At 44.4% G+C, this 20634-nt stretch overlaps 1 protein-coding gene across 2 annotated transcripts; it reads right to left on the reverse strand.

Annotated features, from left to right (window-relative positions):
• Nucleotides 1-1910: 1910 nt before the first annotated feature.
• On the reverse strand, nt 1911-18811 carry LOC113994334 (homeobox protein NOBOX). 2 transcript variants are annotated; one of them, XM_039380177.1, is made up of 8 exons: nt 18642-18811; nt 15318-16022; nt 14802-14908; nt 14211-14314; nt 13248-13381; nt 5772-6033; nt 4937-5274; nt 1911-2905 (listed from the first exon to the last, which is right to left on the reverse strand). In XM_039380177.1, exons 1-8 carry the CDS (start codon nt 18778-18780, stop codon nt 2634-2636), a joined length of 2061 nt encoding a protein of 686 aa, XP_039236111.1. In that variant the 5' UTR covers nt 18781-18811; the 3' UTR covers nt 1911-2633. The 2 variants fall into 2 exon arrangements, with proteins under 2 accessions (XP_039236111.1, XP_039236110.1); XM_039380176.1 differs by having other exon boundaries at nt 1911-2908.
• Between the last annotated feature and the right edge of the window lie 1823 nt (nt 18812-20634).

Consider the following 20634-nt stretch of genomic DNA (forward strand, 5'->3'; position numbering starts at 1 on the left):
AGGTAAAACAATTGTCTCCTTCGAAAGAGGGGGTGCCACAGTCAGGAAGCCACAGCATTTGGAGTTTTGATTGTGCCCACCCTAACAAAGTGAGCCTTCCTGAGACTTAACATGAAAAGGGAATAATAAAATGACACAGGGGCCTGAACCCACCTGTGCAACACTAAATCCACTACCAGTAAGTTGCAGTACTCTCAGCTACCCACCCTTTCCTCCTCCTTGTGGTAAGAAAGCAAGCTCAGTTCAAAACTTCAAGCCCAATTGAACCTGACAAATTTAAGGTTGCGTGGAAATGAATCAGACCATTCCACTCAAACCATTCCCAGAGAAGCCTGCGTTTTACCCAAAAGCTTAAACGCAAAGTTTTAATGTATTCATCTTCACTTAAAAAAGTTTCTTTTCTCTGAAAAGGGGCTTTCCCTTTTTCCCAATTGGCTGCAAGCCATCTCCTGTCAAAGGTGATGGATCTTCCTTTGTTCTCAGCCCAAAGAGAAAAGGAACCTCGTGTACAAAATGGTCCTAAAAGATTTAATTTTTAAGAATTTTCTCATTTCCCTCATCCCGCTGAAAGAGACCTTGATACCCAAGTTCAGGTCTTGGAACTTGGATATCTTACAACTTCACGATATGCCTATTTATATAAAAACTGTATTTTTATTTCTCATACAAGGACATGGGGAGAGCCACGTTTTAGCCACTCATACATCCCACAGATCCAGGCAGTTACAGCTCCTTTGGGAACCATGGTTCCCTGGGACTGCAGCTCTGTTCATGTACCAGACTAAACAATCTCACCACTGGAGTCCTCTGCTCTTGCCCCTGACAGCTGATTTCAGAGACATATTTTGTTTCCCAGGCTGACAGTCCCAGGTAAACCAGGAGCCGAGACAATCAAGCCAAGATCAAATGGATCAATTCAAAGGGGATGCTAAACCAATTAATAACTGAGAGGGATCTGCTTACACTGCCAGCATTTACAGTCACAGTTCTGCAGCTGTTTATTGTTACAGTTCTACAGTGGAAATACTTTTTTAAAGTAATTCAAGGCTAGAAAACACCAAACTATTGGTGGACTGTGGACGAGGACTCCGAAGAATCAGAGAGAAAAGCCTACCAGAGCTGGTCTGTGGCACTGAAAGAAGTCGCAGAAGAAGAGGAATGGATTTGAAATAATGGACTTGTTTAACTCACATTGTTGAATGGAGAGAAATTACAAGTTTATGGCTGTTTTAATGTTTTTTTAATAATGGCTTGTCCCTATCCCTATGTTCCACTCCCTTCTCATGCATGTTCTATTGTTATCCCTTCCCTTTTTACTCTGTACCCAATTGTTGTTCCTCCTTCCCAAAACTCCTCCCCTTATTCACCATATTCTGGAAAGTTCTCCCAGCTCCCCTATAAAAGGGGGAGCCATTTTAATAAAGTGGTTCACTCCTTTCCATCCTACAACCTCTGTTGGACCCTGAGTGAACTTCCCCATGTCCCCAGCCAGGCTGTGTTAGTGGACTTCCAAAGACATTTCTTTCTCTGTCTGGATTCCCTAAAATGAGGCAGTTGGTGGAGTTCCTCCCCCTGTCTTGCATACATCTATTCCAGGACAGCAGCCACACCTTCTGACTCTTGCATGATCTGGAATTTCCACCCACGGGACTCTGGTGCCTGTATCAGCTCTCTCCTGTCTGTGGGTTCCTCAAGATCAGAATTCAGGATTAAGGTCAGGAGACTTACAAAAAACAAACAAAAAAACCCACCACAGATCAGAAGCTTTTATTGACTGAAATTTCCCTGCTTCTTTCCTCAGCAGGAAAATAATAACGGCAACAAGGAAAAAAAACCCACAACAACAACAACAACAAAAAGAAATAAGAAAGTGCTTCTGTTGCAAATATTATTATTATTATTGATTTTGACTCTTCTTATTTTGCAGAGTTTAAAATGGCAATGTTTCCTTTTCCTTAGGTTTTTTTTTCCCCTCAGAGACTAGCATCAGTCATTAGTTTCTTCTTTGATTTCTGAAAAAACCCCAAACAGATTCATAAGAAAATGTGATTTCACATGACACAAAATACTTTGGATTTTTCAAATGTCTCATATTTCAAAATTAAACACACATATACCCCCATACACGTCCAACATATGACACCTTTCAACCACTCAAAAGTAGGGTAATCTTGTTTCCAAAAAAAAAAAAAAAAAAAAAAAAAGCCTGGAAATGGAAATCCAGACAGAAAACTCTCTCTTCTCTTCCCTTTTCCCCTCTCGTGCTGAGGAAGTTCTGCCTTGAAGAGAGGTGTTTATACCTCTGGAAATCTTAGAAATTGTCAGTCCTGTGCAGCCATTCAGCTCACAACAGATGTTGTCTGAGAGAGGACAGAACTTTGGTATCTATTTTACTGACTTCTAAGTCCCCGTTTCTATGAACAGCTGAATCTAAGAACCAGGTACAGGATAACGGGACCAGCCTCGGATGGCAGACCAGAAAAAAGGAAGTTCCATTCCCATTCATGCCACAGTTTTCATCCTGCATTCAGAGGAGCTACTGCTGTCTTGGAATGCTTTCCTTTTCCCCCCCAAAACTAATCAGCTGGCCTTTCAGTTACCAACAGTGGTGTCTCCTTTCTTGCTACAACACTCTACATCCTCTCTCCTTCAGCGAGCGGTGCCAGCTCTGGCTCTGTTTGGTGGCTCTGGTTTGAGCTCTGGTCTGGTGTCACTCCCTTTTGCTTTCCAGCCTCTGACATGGATCCCAGTGCTGTTCCACTGGGCACTTGAAGAAGATATGGCTCTGTGAAGTTCTGTCCTTCTGCCGTGCTAAAAAATGGCATTTGGGAGTGCAGCTGATTTGAGAATTGAGCTCCCTGCATGCAGAAATCACTCCAGAGGACAGCCTGATAGGCAGTGATGTCTGCTGAGGGAAAAGCAACAAAGGAAAGACAGAATAATGAAAATAACAGCAGCGTGTCTATGCTCAGTGCAAACAGCATTGCAGTCATGCTCTGGTGGTCACTGCAGTAGAGCAGACACCACATATAGATAAAGGATCACTTTGCTGTTTACACTGCAGTGTTTTTATCCAAAAGGTAGTTCTTAGGAGGAAAAAGATCTTTGAAGTTCATAGCATTGTTATAATGCAAAAAGAAATCATGATGTCGCTCAGCACTGATCCTGAGAGTATGTAATGATTATTAGAGACACCCACTCCCCAATTTTTTTTCTCCACTCCTATTTTCCAAGAGGTTCCAACTCTGTCAAGCATAACCTGAATGTTTAATCTTCACTTTCATTTATAGAAGCTGGAAGCAGGAATGTACTGTTAAGTAATATCTATAATCCAACTAAGCTGTTCACTTGCTTACTTGCTGAAGTAAGACTCACAGGTGTGTCTGCACTGACAGACTAGTTCCCTGCCCACTGCACTTTGGGAACCTGGAACCTTTTTAGGAAGAAATTCTTCCCTGTGAGGGTAGTGAGGCAGGTTGCCCAGAGAAGCTGTGACTGTCCCATCCCTGGAAGTGTCCAAGGCCAGGTTGGATGGGGCTCTGAGCAACCTGGGATAGTGGGAGGTATCCCTGCCCATGGCAGAGGGTTGGAACTGGATGATCCTTAAGGTCCCTTCCTACCCAAACCATTCCATGATTCTGTGAAATTGGTCATAACAGTTGTAGGATCCCTTCCTTGAACAGAACAGCCATGCACTGCTGATTGTGCTCTGGACAGAGTAAGAGAATATGAACTCTGTTCCTTCAACAGTCTTTCAACTTTATCAGCCTGCACCTTTACACACCCCTTATGCTCACACAGTGTGCCCCAAAGAATGCAACACACACTTTGGCATCACGCTATAAAAATGTCAGTTTGGTGCACTGGGGCACAGCCCTCTCATTACTTCTGGCACTTCAGACTGAAAAACCATTGAAAAGAATAATTACGCCTCGAAACCAGAGAGGGGAGACAGGCCAAGTGTGGTAGATAGCACAGGTGCTGCCAACCTGGCCTGGACAGTGTCAGCAGGAATAATGGGAACAAGAGCCAGCTTGCAGCCTGCTGTGAGTCAGACTCTGTGAGTCAGACTTCCTCCCTGACAAGGTCCACAAGACTAGTACAAAAACAGCAGCAGCATCTGTGGTCTGAAACTATTCTCTTATGTGATAAGACAAAACATGTAGTTTTTGGACTGTGGGCTTAATTCAACAAACCTGACAGTCCAAATAAACTAACTGCAATGGTTTATCATTTGATTATACTTGGGCTTGAATAACTTCAAAATACAAAGCCTGGACACAAGACAAGGAGACCAACAGTGACAGTTTAACCTAGTTACTTTTTAGAAAATTATGCAGAAGTGCCTTAATCTGTTGCAAATTCAAACCAGAGGAAGAAAAAGAAAGACTCTATATGTATACTCTGCTGGCTTCTGTCTCTCTCTTCTTTTCCACTACCCCAAGATATGAAACTTCAAACTGGTTTCTGCAGAAGTCCAACAGAGTGAGAAGCCTGTTTTTCTTTCTACCTCCAACTATTCCACTTGCTGTGGCACCTTTTCCATTTTGCACCCTTGATTCCCACCCACATATACCAAAGGCATGTTCACTTGCACAACAGTACACTCCTGCAAAAGGTAGTTCTCCAGCCCAGAGAAAAACCACTGCACTACCTGCCACATTCACATTTAATGCTCTTTCTGACATGTGCAACCTGCATAGTAACTTTTGATTCAAATGAATGGGTCACTCAGCACTTCAAAAAAAAAAACAAACCAAGCATACAAGGAAATTAGAAAAAAAGATGGGCCCATATATATATATATATATATATTTGTGCATGCATGTGCACGTTTCTACTTTCTGTCACAGCCACCAGTGAAACCACTGAGTGTTTCAGGGTATGGTTTAGTTACTCCAGAGGTGCAGGATGACAAAATATTTCAGAAATGTACCTGAGTTTCCACTTGACTGCTGTGGCACGAGTTGTCCCCCCATGTGGTTTTGTCCATAGCCTTGTGTGGCTCCATAGGTTACTGCTCCAGTGTTACCAGGTAAGGCCAGGAAAGCTGGATGGAGCTCAGGAGGTGTTGGAGGAGGGAGGTGGTCACTGGAGAGCAAATTGGTGGCCAGGTGATCTGGCAGTTGGCAGAACTGGGAGAGCTGATGCTGCTGGAAATATTGGGACAGCTGGTAAATTCCCCCCTGGCTGCTGTACTGGCAGTACATGGTCTCCAGGTTCCCTGCAGTCTCCAGCTGCTCAGGGTAAGGGCAGGAGGGTGGTGAACTCAAGCTGCAGAGAGCAAGGAGAGGCAATCCAGAGATTAAAGTAGGGTCAACAGCTACAGCAACCCATACAGTAAACAACTGTGTTATTGCCAACCCTGATCTGACTCCAAGCCCTCCTCCCAGATGCCAGGACAAGGGCAACAGAAACCACTTGAGCCAAGTGGTTTCACAGCAGGATTCTTGACCAATGGGCATTAGTGGGGATTATCTTCCCACTCTCCAAAGCACACCCCAAAGTTTGAAACATCCTCTCTTTCACTTGACAGGTATGCAATTCTGGAAGCATTCTGACCAGAGGTATCACTTGTCTCACAGCAGGTGCCCTGTTCCCACTATGCACATCATGCAGCTTTCCATGCTCCATTTAAAAGATACCGTCACTCCTGCACCTCACTTTTCACTTATGCTCCCACCTAATTCCTTGTCCCATGTCCCACATTCACCCTCGCAAGGCTTCTCCCAGGCTTTGCTTTTTTCATTTCCATTCTCATCTGTTCCTACCCTTGATTCTGGATGCTGTAAGTGAAGGCCTCCCTGGAGCCATTTTCCTGACTGGACAAGCAGCATTCACTGTTGGGAGTGCCCAGCCCCACGGAACCAACAGGGCTGTGGGGGTTGAAGGACAGGTTGGTGGCCCTGCGGATGGGAGGAGGGCTGGGGAGGCTCGGGAAGCCCTCCACGCTGCTGGAGTTGAAGCTGAGCTGCTGCGACACCTTCGTCTGAACTGCTTCACAAGATGCCACCATTCCTGCCACCGAGGAGGCTGTGAATGAAAAGAGAGACTGTCACACCGGGCTGCCACAGCAGGAATGAACAGAAGCAAGCAGAGGGAGGGAGGAGCAGAACAGAAAAGCAAGATGCCAGACATTCACCGGTGAGCAAGTACCGGCATTGCTGTAGAGAAGCACAAGGAAGTACTAGCAAGCTCTCTGGAGCACAGGATGGTGTTTATTGGCTAAATAAAATTACCTTCATGATTTCAGCCTCTGCATATTATATTTATTCAGCTCTCAAGGAGGTAGCCAAGTGAAGCAAAGTACTTCCTGGAAAACAGCCAGGAATTATCCCACAGTCATCTTCCATCACTACTGTCCTCTGGGAGGAGTGTGCTGCACTCAATTCAGAAGATTACCCTTTTGAAAAATTTAACTGTGGTTTGAAAGAAACAAAAACGTGCACATCCACATCCACAGTCATTGTTTTGACCATATTTTCTCTCAGATGAGTCATGCCAGAAACAAAAATTAAAAGAGCAGAGACGTCAGCTGAAGATCTTTTGGAAAAAGAAGCTGGAACACAGAAAAAGAAACCAACACCTTTTGGTTCCTAGAATCTTGTTTGGTGACCTCTCTCTTCGGTCACTGCTAGAAAATGAGAGAGGAAGAGTTTCTTACAGAAGAGCCTCTGTGGAAACAGGACAATAGAGGACATTAAAGGTCAGAGTCACATATGATGGTGATCCAGAGTAACAACTATACACAGAAGTTCAAGGAGCTTGCACTTGGGGCAAGAGAACAAGATTTTCTTTCATTATGGCAATTAGCAAATGATTTCTCTCTTCACAAATGTAACCATCAAGTGTGCAGGACAAGTTTAAATGATTTGTTGAGTCTAGCTGGGCTGAACCAGCCGACTGTTCAGGTAAAGCTGGTTTACTCCCACTCACAGGAAAGCTTTAGGGAGAGTTTACAGTTGTACTTCACCCTTGCAGGCATACAGGGTAACGTCAAATGCGCTCCACCAGGTACAAATCAAAGGCCTCAAGCATTAAACCTAAAGATGCCACAGCAAGCATTAGCAACCTTTGGAGAATTTTGGAATGCAAGCCCAGAGAGCTGATGAGGAGATTCCACTTCAACACCTCATAGCACTGTTTCTCAGATTCCCCATCACACTGTGCATTTCTGTCTCTCTTATTGCATCTTCCCACAGTTTTTTCCAACTCTCTGCAACCATGGAGAGAGGGAATCATGATGTTTCAATGAAAACTTTTCAAGTTTCAATAACCTCGATTTTGGGCTCATTTAGAAAACCGGAGCAAGAGCTAGGATGGCATCTCTCAAGCATTCACATGCCCATGCAATTCTCAGAGGTTTATTTTTTCTGTTTGAACATACTATTTATCCATGTCAGGCAGCATCTATGATATACCTGTCCCACTCCCAGTGTTTGACGTAGCACAGATCTACTCCCACACAACAAAGCACAAGAAAGCAAATATTTAGTGTCCTCAAAATCAAAATGGCTTAGCCAGAAATGAAACTGAGGATCTCTCCTGATTTTTTTTTAAAACCTTCATTTGCACAGGTTCTCCTAACCATCGTGTCCCAGAATGTTCACACAAACATGAAACACACCTACCTGAAAACCAGTCTACATCCAGGTAAAGCTTCAGTTCAATAATGACATTAGGGTGAGCTGTTCTGCAGATGGCACTGGTTTTCCTCAGGATGAATACAAGCAGCCCAGGAAGTCACTTCTAATCCCACTTTCACACCTACTAAAAATTAAGTTGTTTTTTGAAACATTTGCAATACTTAGCATAGATAATCTTTGTGGGTCATGGCAATAGGACCCCCAGGCAAAGAGATTGTGAAGGGACACCCATGGCCTCCAAAGAGCTGGTTTAGCCTTTTCTCAAGACTCTTCTGCTTCTCAGTACTTTCAAAGACAGATGCTGAAATTGTGCCTTCTGAATAAAGTCACAAATGCAGTGGGAATAAACAATTCCCAGAGAAGCAATATCTGCTAAATCTGACATATTTACAGAAGATTCCAGAATTGTTTGATGGAGAATTCTGATCACTGGCTGGAGATAATACCTACATTTTACTATTCTGTTGCTTTTCCTGACACCGATATAAATAACTCAGAAGGCTTTCCAGTGAACATGGGAATGTAACAGCAGGATTTTTGTTTATCACTTCCATTATTTCTGGATTTTCAGTCCATGAGACAACCTTGGGAATTTTTGGAGAGCAATTTAACAATTTGCAGCTTCAGATCTCTGAACCAGCCCTGGTTAAGACATGTGCCTTAACTCAAGAATGTCTGTTCTAAGTCTCCTGCTACACGGCTGCCTTACCCCTACTATAGCTGCCTCCTCAACATCCTGGCAGAGTTCAGAGATCCATTCTTTAGTGCAAACAGCTTCCAATGAGTGGGACAGTCTTAAAGTAACAGAAATGGATGTGTGTTTTCCTGTCAGGATGACTGGGATGTTTGTCTTTCACAAGTCTCGAAGGAGACTGAGGCCTGTCCTAGAGAAGTATCCATGAACTTGCAGCAGGGCCCGGTTTCACAAGCCTGTGTCACACACTGATGCCACAAACAGTTTCTCTTAATGCTGAGAAATTACAGCCTTTACTGGGACATTAAGGGCCATCACAAAGCTTTTCACAGACTCGTCCTTTTCTTGAAATTACAAGAAAACACATTTGTCGTGCAAATGACATCTTGAAAGTAGAAAAAGAATATTAATCAAACTTAGGAGCAATGGTCTCTTCATTTAATTGGAGTGATGGTCAATGAACCAATTCAGTTTCTAACTGCATTGCTTTGAGAAGCCTGTCAGTCTGATCCTCTTCTGGATTTTCAGTAGGTCAGAACCTACCACTTCTTCAAAAGATATGATTCCTGCTTGCCATGTCAGCTACACATCATCAGCTTTAAAGTAATTTGTTCACAAGCCACAATCCTGTGAGTGAAAGCATTAGAGCCTGTCATTTATTTATTCTTCTCTGACAGATCATATCCAGCTTCATCCAATTGCTCTCAAGACTTCCACAACCATTCCACCTCTGAGAGTTATCTGCACAGACTGGGCTCCTGACAAGGTGTCCTCACAATACAGCCACATGAAACAAAGGATTTCCAGTGGGGCAGAAAAATCTCCTCCCACAAACCAGAGGAACTTTTCTTTCTGAAGGGTTAACTCAAAAAAAAATCATAAGCCAGTGCTTTAAGTCAGTGAATCACAGATATATTTATATCAGTAAGGAATCTCAGGAAAACAAGAAAAACTTCAAAGAACTGCCATTGTCAAAAAATCTATTAATCTCAAGCACGCCGTCCAGCAAAAGTAGTAAAAAACAATTCTAAGACCAAAGCAAGCTCAAAATTGAAGTTTTGAGGCACAAAAGGCTCTCATAGCAAGCAGTGTGCCCAATATCCAAATCAGAAGCCATAACTGCCATCAAGGTAAGATACATCTCAAATACAACTCGCTGACATTTGTAATCAGCTTGTTTGGCAAACTGGAAAAAACACTGGGATGTTAAAAAAAAAAAAAAAAGAACCCACAAACCAACAGTCAGAAGTACTGGCCAGAGCAAGGAAAAACAGTGGAAAGGGCAGCACTGAACACTCTCCAAAGGTCTTGGGTAACAGATTATACTGTCCTCATCATTTTCTTGTCCTGTTGAAAGTGGTTAAATACAGTGGTACCAAGGAAAGCACCTGAAGGGCCACTCCAGCAGGCCACAGTCTATGGGCACAACTGCACCACAATGCACAGGTCACAAATTATTTTGCTGAAATCTAACATTACTAAGCAATTGGTTTTGCCTTGTAAACTGATAACTTTTTTTTTTCTGATTTGTTTCCTCTTTTATTTTGCTTCAGCTAGTTTGGATTTTATCCTATTCAAGTTTTGCCCCCTTCATGTTCTGAGATATTCTAATAAAGCTAACAGGTGGACCCCTGGATGGCTCTATTTCTTGGCAAGGTTTTTTTTATGAACGAATTCAGGTCACGTTGTCTTTCATTTTCCCTGCTTCAGTTTTTGCTTTCTTAAAGAGAAAAGTCTGCCTATGCAATGCTAGATAACAGGCAAACAAACAAAAAGCAAATTTTATTGTTTTATTCTCCATAGCTGTGTTACCCTGCATGTAGTTAAGGCAAAACTGCAACTGCAGCTTTCCATGCCATTGTGCCCTGCAGATCTCCCTTCTATGAGGACTCTCTACACCAAATATCAGTCTTCTCCCTCAAAGAGTGCACCAACTTAGGTCTCTACTCTGCCCAGGCACCAGTTCTCCCATGACTTGTAGGAATGTAATTTTTAGGACTTCTACCTTCCATCTGATTAGAGCTGAACAAATTTGGAGGGCAGGGTGGGTTTCATAAATAAAGAGAGCAGCACGTGGCTCATTACACAAACCTTATTCCTCCCTTCCCTCAGGCAACCGGGTCCAAAACCACTCACCAAACCTCACAGTTCGTGTGCACTAGCAAAGCAAGCCTCTTTTCTGAACAGTGACTTAGAAAAGGTACTTTTTTTAATCCCCTCAAACAGATCTGTATCTGGAAAGTATTTACCAGCCTTAGCTGACACAAATAGATTTCATTACTTCTTGCCCAGTCTGATTTAAAGAGAACAAGGGGAGGCTTGTTCCCTCACACAGATCTAGTGGAACGAAGTAAACTCTCGTTTCCACACATCCCTAGCACTGAAGACACAGGGGTTTCAGACAAGCAGAGGAAGCCTGTGTTTCCTAAAAGCTGGATGCACACACAGCAAATGCAATAGGAGGCAGTCAGCAGCAAGCTGAAAGGATTCCAGCAGTAAAAACCCAGCTCTCTTTATCACTCATTTTCCACATACTCATTTCACCCTCAGGGACATTCACTTGCCCTTTTTCTTCCTTACACACTGCACCAAGAATTCAGATGGGACCTTTCTCTCCTGTCAGGAGGATTGCTTGTCTTTTCCACATGGAGAATTGCATCCCAGCATGCAGATTCCCCAGAAAGAAATAGCTCATTGAAAACAGAGGACAAGATCACATCCCTGAATGAAACTTCTATTTCTCTAACAGAGGAAATGGATTCAAACTAAAAGTTTAGAGTAGATATCAGGAAGAAATTCTTTGCTGTGAGGGTGGGGAGGCCCTGGCACAGGTTGCCTAGAGAAGCTGTGACTGTCCCATCCCTGGAAGTGTCCAAGGCCAGGTTGGATGGGGCTCTGAGCAACCTGGTCTAGTGGAAGGTGTCCCTGCTCATGGCAGTGGGTTGGAACTGGATGATCTTTAAGGTCCCTTCCAACCCAAACCATTCTGTGATTCTATTATATTCTCTCTTGACTAAATAGCACATCTGCAGATGTATTTTAGGAACCAGCAGAGGTTCCTACAGCACAGAAATCTGAGGATAATTGGTTTGCTTCCTTTAAATGAATTATTTTGCAAAACCTTAGTCTTTATCTAATTAAATACAGGGCTCAACAGATGACACTGCTTCAGCACTCTGGGAAGCAGTGAATTATTCAAACACTTTGACCATATTTACCCTGCTGTAAGGAGTGGAAAAACCAGAACTAACTGAATTACAGTCCTACTGTTTAAATAGGTCATAGGATTGACTAAAGTAGCCCTTGCCTTGAGAGGATAACAGGCAAATTTAAATGACAGAAATACTAAATTAGGTTATCAAGAAAGTATCTCAATTACATACTTTCAGCACACATAAGTCTAAAGCTTACTGATACAATCTTACAGGTGCTTTCTGCAGTGCCAAAGTACTTTTAAGGTATCAGCACTATTAAAAAAAAATTGAGTCACTATTAGAAAATGAGTTGCAAGAACTGGTCTTAATACCGATAACTAAATACTGGTACATTTAGAATAAAATGAGGGAGCAGAAATTCCAATGAATGAATTACAGTGGGAAGCAGGAAAACGCACACAGTAGTACCATATGTCAGCACATATATTGCTTGGGATACCCCTCCCAAGGAAGTGATGAAGTCCTCATCACTTTGGAAATCTTTTCAAATTGTGCCAACCTGGAAACGTAAACATACATAGGAAACGCTTTAGGGAGCATTCCTGGCTCCAGGAAATGCTCTGGTACTCCACACACGAATAAACAATTGAACAAACTCTCTCTTTAGCTACCATCAACCTTTAAGCACAGCACAGGTAGAACCCTGGTCGAACAGCACACCCCACTGACCTCCAGCTCCACTGCAACTGAGACTAAATTCAGCGTCAGCTCTGGAACTCAACTAGTCTCCCTCCCTCGAGGTCTTGCACACAATGGAAAATTGCACTGCCTGGGGAAGCCAAGGAACCCTCTTGAGCATTTAAAGGTATGAAGTACCTGAGGGAGCCTCTACAACACCAACAGTTTGTACAGTGCACCTTCCTCACACACCTCACTTGACTTGGGTTGTAGCCAGAATGGTTCCATCTAAACCAGGGTATGGGATGTGTGTATCTGCCATGAAGAACATCATAACCAGAGTAACACATTCATCATCACTTAGAGCAGCAGGACCAGTGTCAAACAGCTATTATGGAAGAATGCCCCTATCACTTATCCTTATGAAGTCATATTCAGAATTCCTTGCTGGCTTGGGCTAGGACATGAACAAGGACTGCAAATTTGGCTCCAGCATCAGCACAGAAGCACCACGGTGCTGGTACATAGCTGGTACAGACTCAATTAGCAGAGAGCTGCTATACCTACAATCATAGAAAAGTTTGGGTTGGAAGAGACCTTAAAGATCATCCAGTTCCAACCCCCTGCCATGGGGAGGGACACCTTCCACTAGCCCAGGTTACTCCAACCCTCATCCAGCCTGTCCTTGAACACTTCCAGGGATGGGGCAGCCACAGCTCCTCTGGGCAACCTGTGCCAGGGCCTCCCCACCCTCACAGGGAATAATTTCTTCCTAATATCTAACCTAAATTTTTCCTCTTTCAGTTTGAAGCCATTCTCCCTCATCCTGTCACTGATGAAAAGTCCCTCTCCAGCTTCCCTGTAGCCCCTTCAGATACTGGAAGGTGCTGTGAGGTCTCCACACAACTTTCTCCTCTTCTCCAGGCTGATCAATCCCAACTTGACCTGGTGTCACATTTTGCACTGATGGTGTGGGGCATTCACATGACCTTCCCTGAAGTGTCTGTGAACATCCCAGCTCCACCAGCAAATGCTGTAGTTATGGAAAACACTTGTGCTGGTCGGGGGTCTCACCTGAGGCAGAGGAGAGTGGTGCAGGCTGTGCTCTGAGCAGGCTGGAGCAGTTCCCAGCTGCAGTGTTTCCTCCCAGCACGGCAGATTGGTCACGAGCAACATCAGGCAACAGAGGCACAGGCAGAGGAGGGGCCCTGGAGGCAGCAAAAAGGGTTGTGAGGATGAAACAGAAGACGAGGCAGGGCATTATGACCAAATACACACCCTTCTACCCTACAATGGGCAGATCCTACATCCCTAGCAGGTGGAAAAAGAAAGCAGTGGCTGATTTAGGTGTGCAAGGAATGCTGTTTTGACAGTATTTGGGGAAGCAGCCCCAAGTCACCAGTGTAGGACAGGCAGCAGTGACAGTGCAATGAAATAAGTCAGGTGGTCTCCAATCTTTAACTTAATTTCTCCTCTTTGCATTCTGTTTTCTCACTCCAGATTGCCACAAATATATCCCTGTGGAAACTAATTTCTTCCCTCACACATTCACTCACTACCCCTTGAAAGACCATCTATCCTCTCACATACTCCCTTCCCCCCCAGTAAATGTCCCCTGCTCACCTATGGAAGGTGCTACCTTATATTTATTCAAAGAAGCCCATGACTTTGTAAGACTGATCCAAGCAAGCAGCACTTCCATCACCAAGTGAAAATCCATGGAAATGGAAAGCAATGGTGGGAAATGCAATGGGCTCCTGACCATTCACAAAAACATAAAATGAAGGGGTGATCCATAGACCTTTCTATCTTATCCCTTGTTCTCCACATGACTCCACAGCAGTCTCAACAGATTTATTTCAAACCCTCTTTTAAGAGGGTCCCCTACAATTTGCCAAGAAATCTGACGAGCTACCGAGGTCCAACTCGATTGTCAGCTCTCCATAGTTTAAATGTAAAGGGGGAATGGCAAAGGAAAACAATTAATTCATTAGGTATCTGTTGTGGAAAGATGAGAAAACAGAGTAGGTCCCCCACCCATAATCATCTGACAGAGGTGATGATGTTGGATGTTTTCTGTTGCCTTTCGCATTCAGCTTCTCCGATTTCCGCCACTTTGCCCTGCGATTCTGAAACCAGACCTGATGAATGGAAAGAAAGGATGCATTCAGGAAAGAAAACATCTACACAGGGGGACACTGGCAACAAATCAGCAGTGACTGCTTCCACATGTCACCAGGTGAGCCCAGAAACCTTTCTTTGACAGAAAGGAACCTCAAGAAACCTTTCTTCCAAAGAACCTGCATAATTCATTGCAAACAGAAAAATAATAGCAGAAAGACACCCCCAAACACCAATTTCCTTTGTTGCCCACAATTTTCAAGACAAAAGAGATTAACTCTGATCCCCTTAGCCTCATTTATGTACCCATTGTATGAATTGTCTTAGGAAATGGGAAGATATGCAACCCCAGACTCCATGGCCATTTTGGGTAGGGTTGAGCAGTGTCCATCCCTGTGAGCTCTCTTCCTTGTCACCAGTGGCAGGTGTAGTCATCACCTCCTCCCTGCCCCGGTCCCTGTCCATCCCTTTTCTGCACAGAACCCACTGTCCCTATGCAGGCATTACCAGGATTCGCTGTGGCGTCACACCAATCACAGCTGCAATCTCCCTCCTCCTCTCAGTGTCGGGATAGTGGTCTTCATGGAACACCTTCTCCAACTCTTCTAGCTGCTCTAGAAACCATGCATTGTTCAAAAAGAGAGAGAGAGATGGGGAGTATGTGATAAACAAGAAAAAAAACAGCAGAGGGAAGCAGAAAAAAACCAGAACATTTTTATTATATTTAGAAACACATGAACAACATAAAAGATTTTTTTTTTTAAAGTAAACCACAAAAATAAACAAAACTCTTCTTTTGCAGTAAAAACAAAAGAGCATTGCTAGCGATGCTTCAAACATAAGACACTTTATTTGAAGATCTTCTCTATTTGAAGATCCTCACACATCTGATGGTGTGGAATGCAGTGCAGCACCAGTTAGGGCAGCTCAGCACCTCCATGGGCCTTCAGCATGGGGAAAGGAACACCAGTGCCACTGGCACTACAAGTGTCCCTGTTTGCCAGTGGGTGCCCCAGTATCTACCTGCATTGTAGGAGGTGCGGGACTTCTTCCTGACCGGTGGTGGGATGTGTGGAATCTCAAGTAAGGCTTTTTTCCCCTTTTCCCTTTTTTTCTCCTCCTTGGTTGCATCATGGCTGCTTCTGGATTCCAAGACTGAAGACACCTTGTAGGATTGCTGGGCTGCAGCACATTTGGATGACTGGCAAGTAGCTGGGCCACCCTCATCCTGCCTGCAGGGAGCTCCAGGGATTCCACTCGGTGCTTTCTCGGCGCACGTTCCACTTCTGTTGGTACTTTTTTTCTTCTTTGCCTCCTTTTCAGTCCCATCAAGGTAATGACTCTCACAGTGTTCAGGGGACCCTGACTGACCTGTGGGCTCCTGTGCTAATCCAACTGCAGCAAGTGGGGACACGGCCTTCATGTCACTGCGGGAATTGGAAGGCTGCCCACACACCAAGGCAGAATCCAGCTGGCTGTCAAGGACCACGGAGTCTTGGGAAGCTGACCCAGCTGCCTGCAGGGTGCTGTCTCTTCCATCTTCTTCCACTTTCTTTACAGGACTAATCCTGTCTTCTGTTCTCGAGGTATCCTCGGGTTCTTCTTGTGTAGCTGTGCTTTGGAATGCAGAGAGCACACTGCTCCCTGTGCCATGGCCACCAACAGCATCAGCATCCACCACAAAGTGCTCCTTACACTGCAACATGTCCTCTTCCTCATCCTGGCACTCTACAAGGAAAAAATGGAAAAAAAACACACCCAAAACCCAACCCATACCCCACCCCACATGCACTGTGCCTGGATAGCACAAGGAAAAGGTACACCTGGATCAGGAGTTTCAGTTATGGAAGAAGGAAAACACCACACAACGAAACCAACAGTGACAAGAATTGGAGAGTTCAAAATAAAAACTGTCACCAGGACAGAGCCTGCCAGGGAAGCAAGAGCAAAGAAACTGATATGGTCAACAGGGAGACAGTCAAACCTCTGTGATGAGAAAAGGCTCAGACTGAGAGCGAACACGTCTGCAAAAACATTACCAACTGTAAACTACAGGGAGAGGTAATTCCAAGCACAGAGAATAAAGGGAAGGTTGCATATTACAAATACAGTAGTGGGAAAACAGCACTGGGGATAGCAAAGGTCTCTGGAATAGTGGACAGAACAAAAAGTAATGATTTATGAGCAAAAGAAAGACACAAGTGAAATTCTGGTCTATTGTGTCAACAGGGATTATCTGACAGATGTCAGATAATTTTTTATGTATTTCTGTCATACCAAAGCTGACCAAGCAAAAACCATTAATTGTATAAGCTTCTGATAACTGCCTTGAATTATTTTTTCTGCAGCTTCAGCCATACTTATGAATAACAGACTTACAAGACAGCAAATTAAATAGCCGGATGAGGACAAAAATAGGTGCAGAAGTGTGACCAAGTTCAACAAAAAGCACAAACTGCATTACAGTAAGGAAGACTAAATAGTAGAAGACAGGTCAGAGAGAACATAGTAAGAGAAATAATTAAAATAGGTAACATAATAATAAAGAAGCGTTATACTTTCCCAGTTGGCATATACTTTTCCAAAAAACAATGTTCCAAAAACCTGCTGGTTGTCTTAGAATGTCTTAGAATGTCTGTGTGATTCCTGCTAACTAAAACAAACAAACAAACAAACAAATGCTTAAGAATAGAAAGTAGAATAACAAACCCAAACCCATGTATCTGCCTCTGTCTGGAGAGGGGAAAGTTTGAGCAGCATTTCAGTTGTATGTGCTTACAGAGAAACTTCATAGTTTAATTTGGGGGAGGAAAAGGATCTAGAATAATTCACTTTCTAACATTTCACGCTGGTTTACTTTTGACATATGTTAGTGCAATGCCAAAATAAGGGATTTGCTTTCTGCCTCAATGTTTCTTTCTGAAACAACTGTTAGTCAAGAAGGAGCCCCACAACATCAGTCAGATGGGAGAATCTTCATGGAAGTATGAGGGGATGCCAGGCTGCTCCAAGACTTTCTAATTTGCTTTTTACAGGATTAAGAGAACCAAATTAACTGCAGGGGAAAGAAACAGAAGCAGGAAGCTATGAAACTATAATAATTTGATCTTGTTAAGCAACAACAGTTTCCACTACAATTGACATGAAATATTCTGATGAGGAGGGTCAAGAAACAGTGAGGCACAGTCTGGCTCTGTTCTGTATAATTCCTTTTTCCACCACCCTCCTTGTTGCCTCTTAGCTCATCTCACTCATCATGTGAAAAAACCAGTATTTTCATGTGTCGTCCATTCTGTCACTCACCCAACACCTCAAATCAGCAATGGTATTTTCAGCTTAGTGCTTTGATTTGAGCAGGAGTTTTACTTGTTTCTGTGCAAACACCAGTATGTGTTTACACCACAAAATAAATTTCCAAGTCTTCTACCTGTATTATATTACCTACAGAAAGATTCTTCCAAGAGAAAGTAAATCACTCTTATTTCTAAAATACGTAGCAAAGGCCTCACAACAACTTGGGATTGACAAGGAAGAGCTGTCATAAAAATAGTTTGGAGAGAAAGATAGGCCTTCATGGTAACAAAGCGGGACTTATCAAACCACTCCTTTCTCCCATATGGCAAGAGACCAGACTGAACATCACTTTGTCCCACTTTTAGATAAACATAACCTTAAGCAGAAGAGATTTTAACTGACTGGGAACATCAGACATGTTCAGTGTGGAACACCTGATGTGCTGAAGGCACACGAGCAGGAAGCCGAGCCCTCTTTCCCTTCTCACAACCACCTCCTTAGACATTTCTCCGAGCGAGCCAACCACCTACACTGTGACAGCAAGACTTCTGAGGTTTTCTTGGGGCATTTGTTACAAAGCCACCCGAACGCACACACACGGAGAGATGCCAGAGGTCCATCCACACAAGGAGGAGGAAAACCGGACAGCGGGGCGAAGGTACAACAGAGAAACCCGGAGGCAGCGGGAGCCCCCTCCGCGCGACAGGAGAGGAAAGAAACCTGCCCCCAACCCTCGCCCAGGTGCTTTCACAAGCCAAGGCACACGAGGGCCCCGCAGCCCTTCGTCCCTAAAGTCCGCCAAGGAGCCCCAGGCACCAGGATGTGTCTGTGCGGGGTCAGGACACCGCGGGGATGAGCGAGGAGGGGGGAATGTTGGCCGGAGCGCCCAGATGACATCCCAGAGGAGCCATTACCCTTCCCCTGGCGCCGCTCATTACGCTCATCGCCGGGTGCCTCCCTCCGGTCATTAACGCGAACCGGCACTACCCTCACCCATACCCTTGTAAGAACCCTTATAATGACCCTTGAATTAACCCTCACAATAACCCTTACCCAGCCCTCCGGCGGCCCGCTCCTTGTCCTCTCCCCCCGCGCCCGCCCCGTCCATCCCGGCTCGGCGGCGCTCCCGGCCTCGCCCAGCCCGGTTAATGCCCCGCCCGGGGTCGGTCCTGCCCCGGCCCCGCCGGCTCATCAAGGACACCTGGGACAGCGGGGGAGGGTCCCTGCGTCCCCGCTCGGCCTCGGCGGGGATGCTGTTCCCCAACGGAGGGTACGGGAATGTTTCAAGCTCGGCTGAGGATACCTGGGAGAATGCTTCCCGCGAAGAGCTGGTGGAAATACCGCCCACAGCACGCCGCGGAAGCCTAGATGTTGCAAAACTCGTGTGAACGAGGTGAACCTCGTTATCTGGAGTGGCGTGTCCAGTACTGGGCTCCTCAGTGCAAGAAAGACAAGGAGCTGCTGGAGAGGGTCCAGCGGAGGCCACAAAGGTGATGAGGGGTCTGAGCATCTCTCTGAGGAGAGACTGCGAGAGCTGGGCCCGTTCAGTCTGGAGAAGAGAATGCTGAGACAGGATCTCATTAATGTATATAAATATCTCCAAGGCAGATGCCAAGAGGATGGTGCCAGACTCCCTTCAGTTGTGCCCAGCGACAGGATGGGCAGCAATGGCCATAAACTAAAGCACAAAAAGCTCCACCTCAGCATGAAGAACTGGAACAGGCTGCCCAAGGAGGTTGTGGATCTCCCTCTGTGGAGACATTCCAAACCCACCTGACGTGCTACTGTGTCACCTCTTCCAGGTGACCCTGCATTGGCAGGGGGTTGGACTGGATACTCTCCCTTCCAACCCTAATGACTCTGATTCTGTAATCTTTTCCAGTAGGCTGTCAGGAAGATATTGCCTTTTTAATGTGCTCTGGCTGTAGTTATTTAGCAATGCTTCTGGTTCTCCATCAACGGGGGTTGCACTGTCTGCAAAGACAGTACTGGCATGAAGAATGAGCCTTGCTTCACTGCATTCTGATGCACCAAAATAGAACATCCTTCATCCTCCTTGTGGCTACTGGCTTACCATCTTGTTGCTCTCACGGCACTGTGTGTTTCCCTTCTGTCTTTGTTTCAAGGTTCACTAGACCTTGGAAGATCCTGCTTCTGCAGATGCTTTCACCTAAGAGTAGTTTCGTCACGTTAAATGAGTGTAAGCTGAAACATGTGCCAGCATTTTGCAGACAGTATAATCAGTCTAACTGTGCACCTGGTTCAGCCACCAGCTGCAAGACATGCTGGCTGCAATGTCAGTGTGGCTAAAATGGCAATTAGTTTGCTAACAGCATTCAGCTGACAAAACACAACTCATCTTAGAAGGGATGGGACCTCTTCAATATTAGGTAAAAGTGCAAATTATAAAAATCACTAACTGCTTTAGAGGTTCCTGTTTCTGAGCAACGTTGTGTTTACTGAACTCTAGTCCTGATGTCAGCTTTTACTTGTGAAGGGAGTAAGAACTGTGGAGAACGCTTTATTTTCCTTGAGGAGGGACCAACACAGGCTCCCAGGGCTGTGAACTTTTTTTTCTTTAGAACCACATATATCTATATGTATATATATTTTATACTTCTTTATATGAAAAATGACAGGAGTCATAACATTTAATTTTCAGATGTAAACAATGACTTTCTCAGACTGTCAACAAAACTGTTTAGATGTAGTTTATACTTGTACTTCATTGCTGTTCTTGTCACAAAAATAAATTAGTGTAACTGCCCTCTGAGGTTTTGGTTTTTTTTCAGTATAGAAATACTGAATTTCTTTTGTCTGAATACACTATGTATCAGTCTCCACAGGTTCTTGGAGAAGATACACTGGCACCTCTCACACACTGTTCCTATGCCCTGCCTTCTTTGTGGATCTTCCTAGAAAAGTATTGGGACTTGTTTGACAAACCCTATGCTTCTGTTTTACACTAATTTTCTGGGAAATCAGGTTATCCACATTAGATAATGTAGGGAGAAATCCCCACTCATAAAGAAGACTGTGATAGGAC

Source organism: Pipra filicauda, unplaced genomic scaffold (assembly GCF_003945595.2).
Source record: "Pipra filicauda isolate LSUMZ 115617 unplaced genomic scaffold, ASM394559v2 scaffold188_size1440453_pilon, whole genome shotgun sequence".
NCBI lineage: Eukaryota > Metazoa > Chordata > Aves > Passeriformes > Pipridae > Pipra > Pipra filicauda.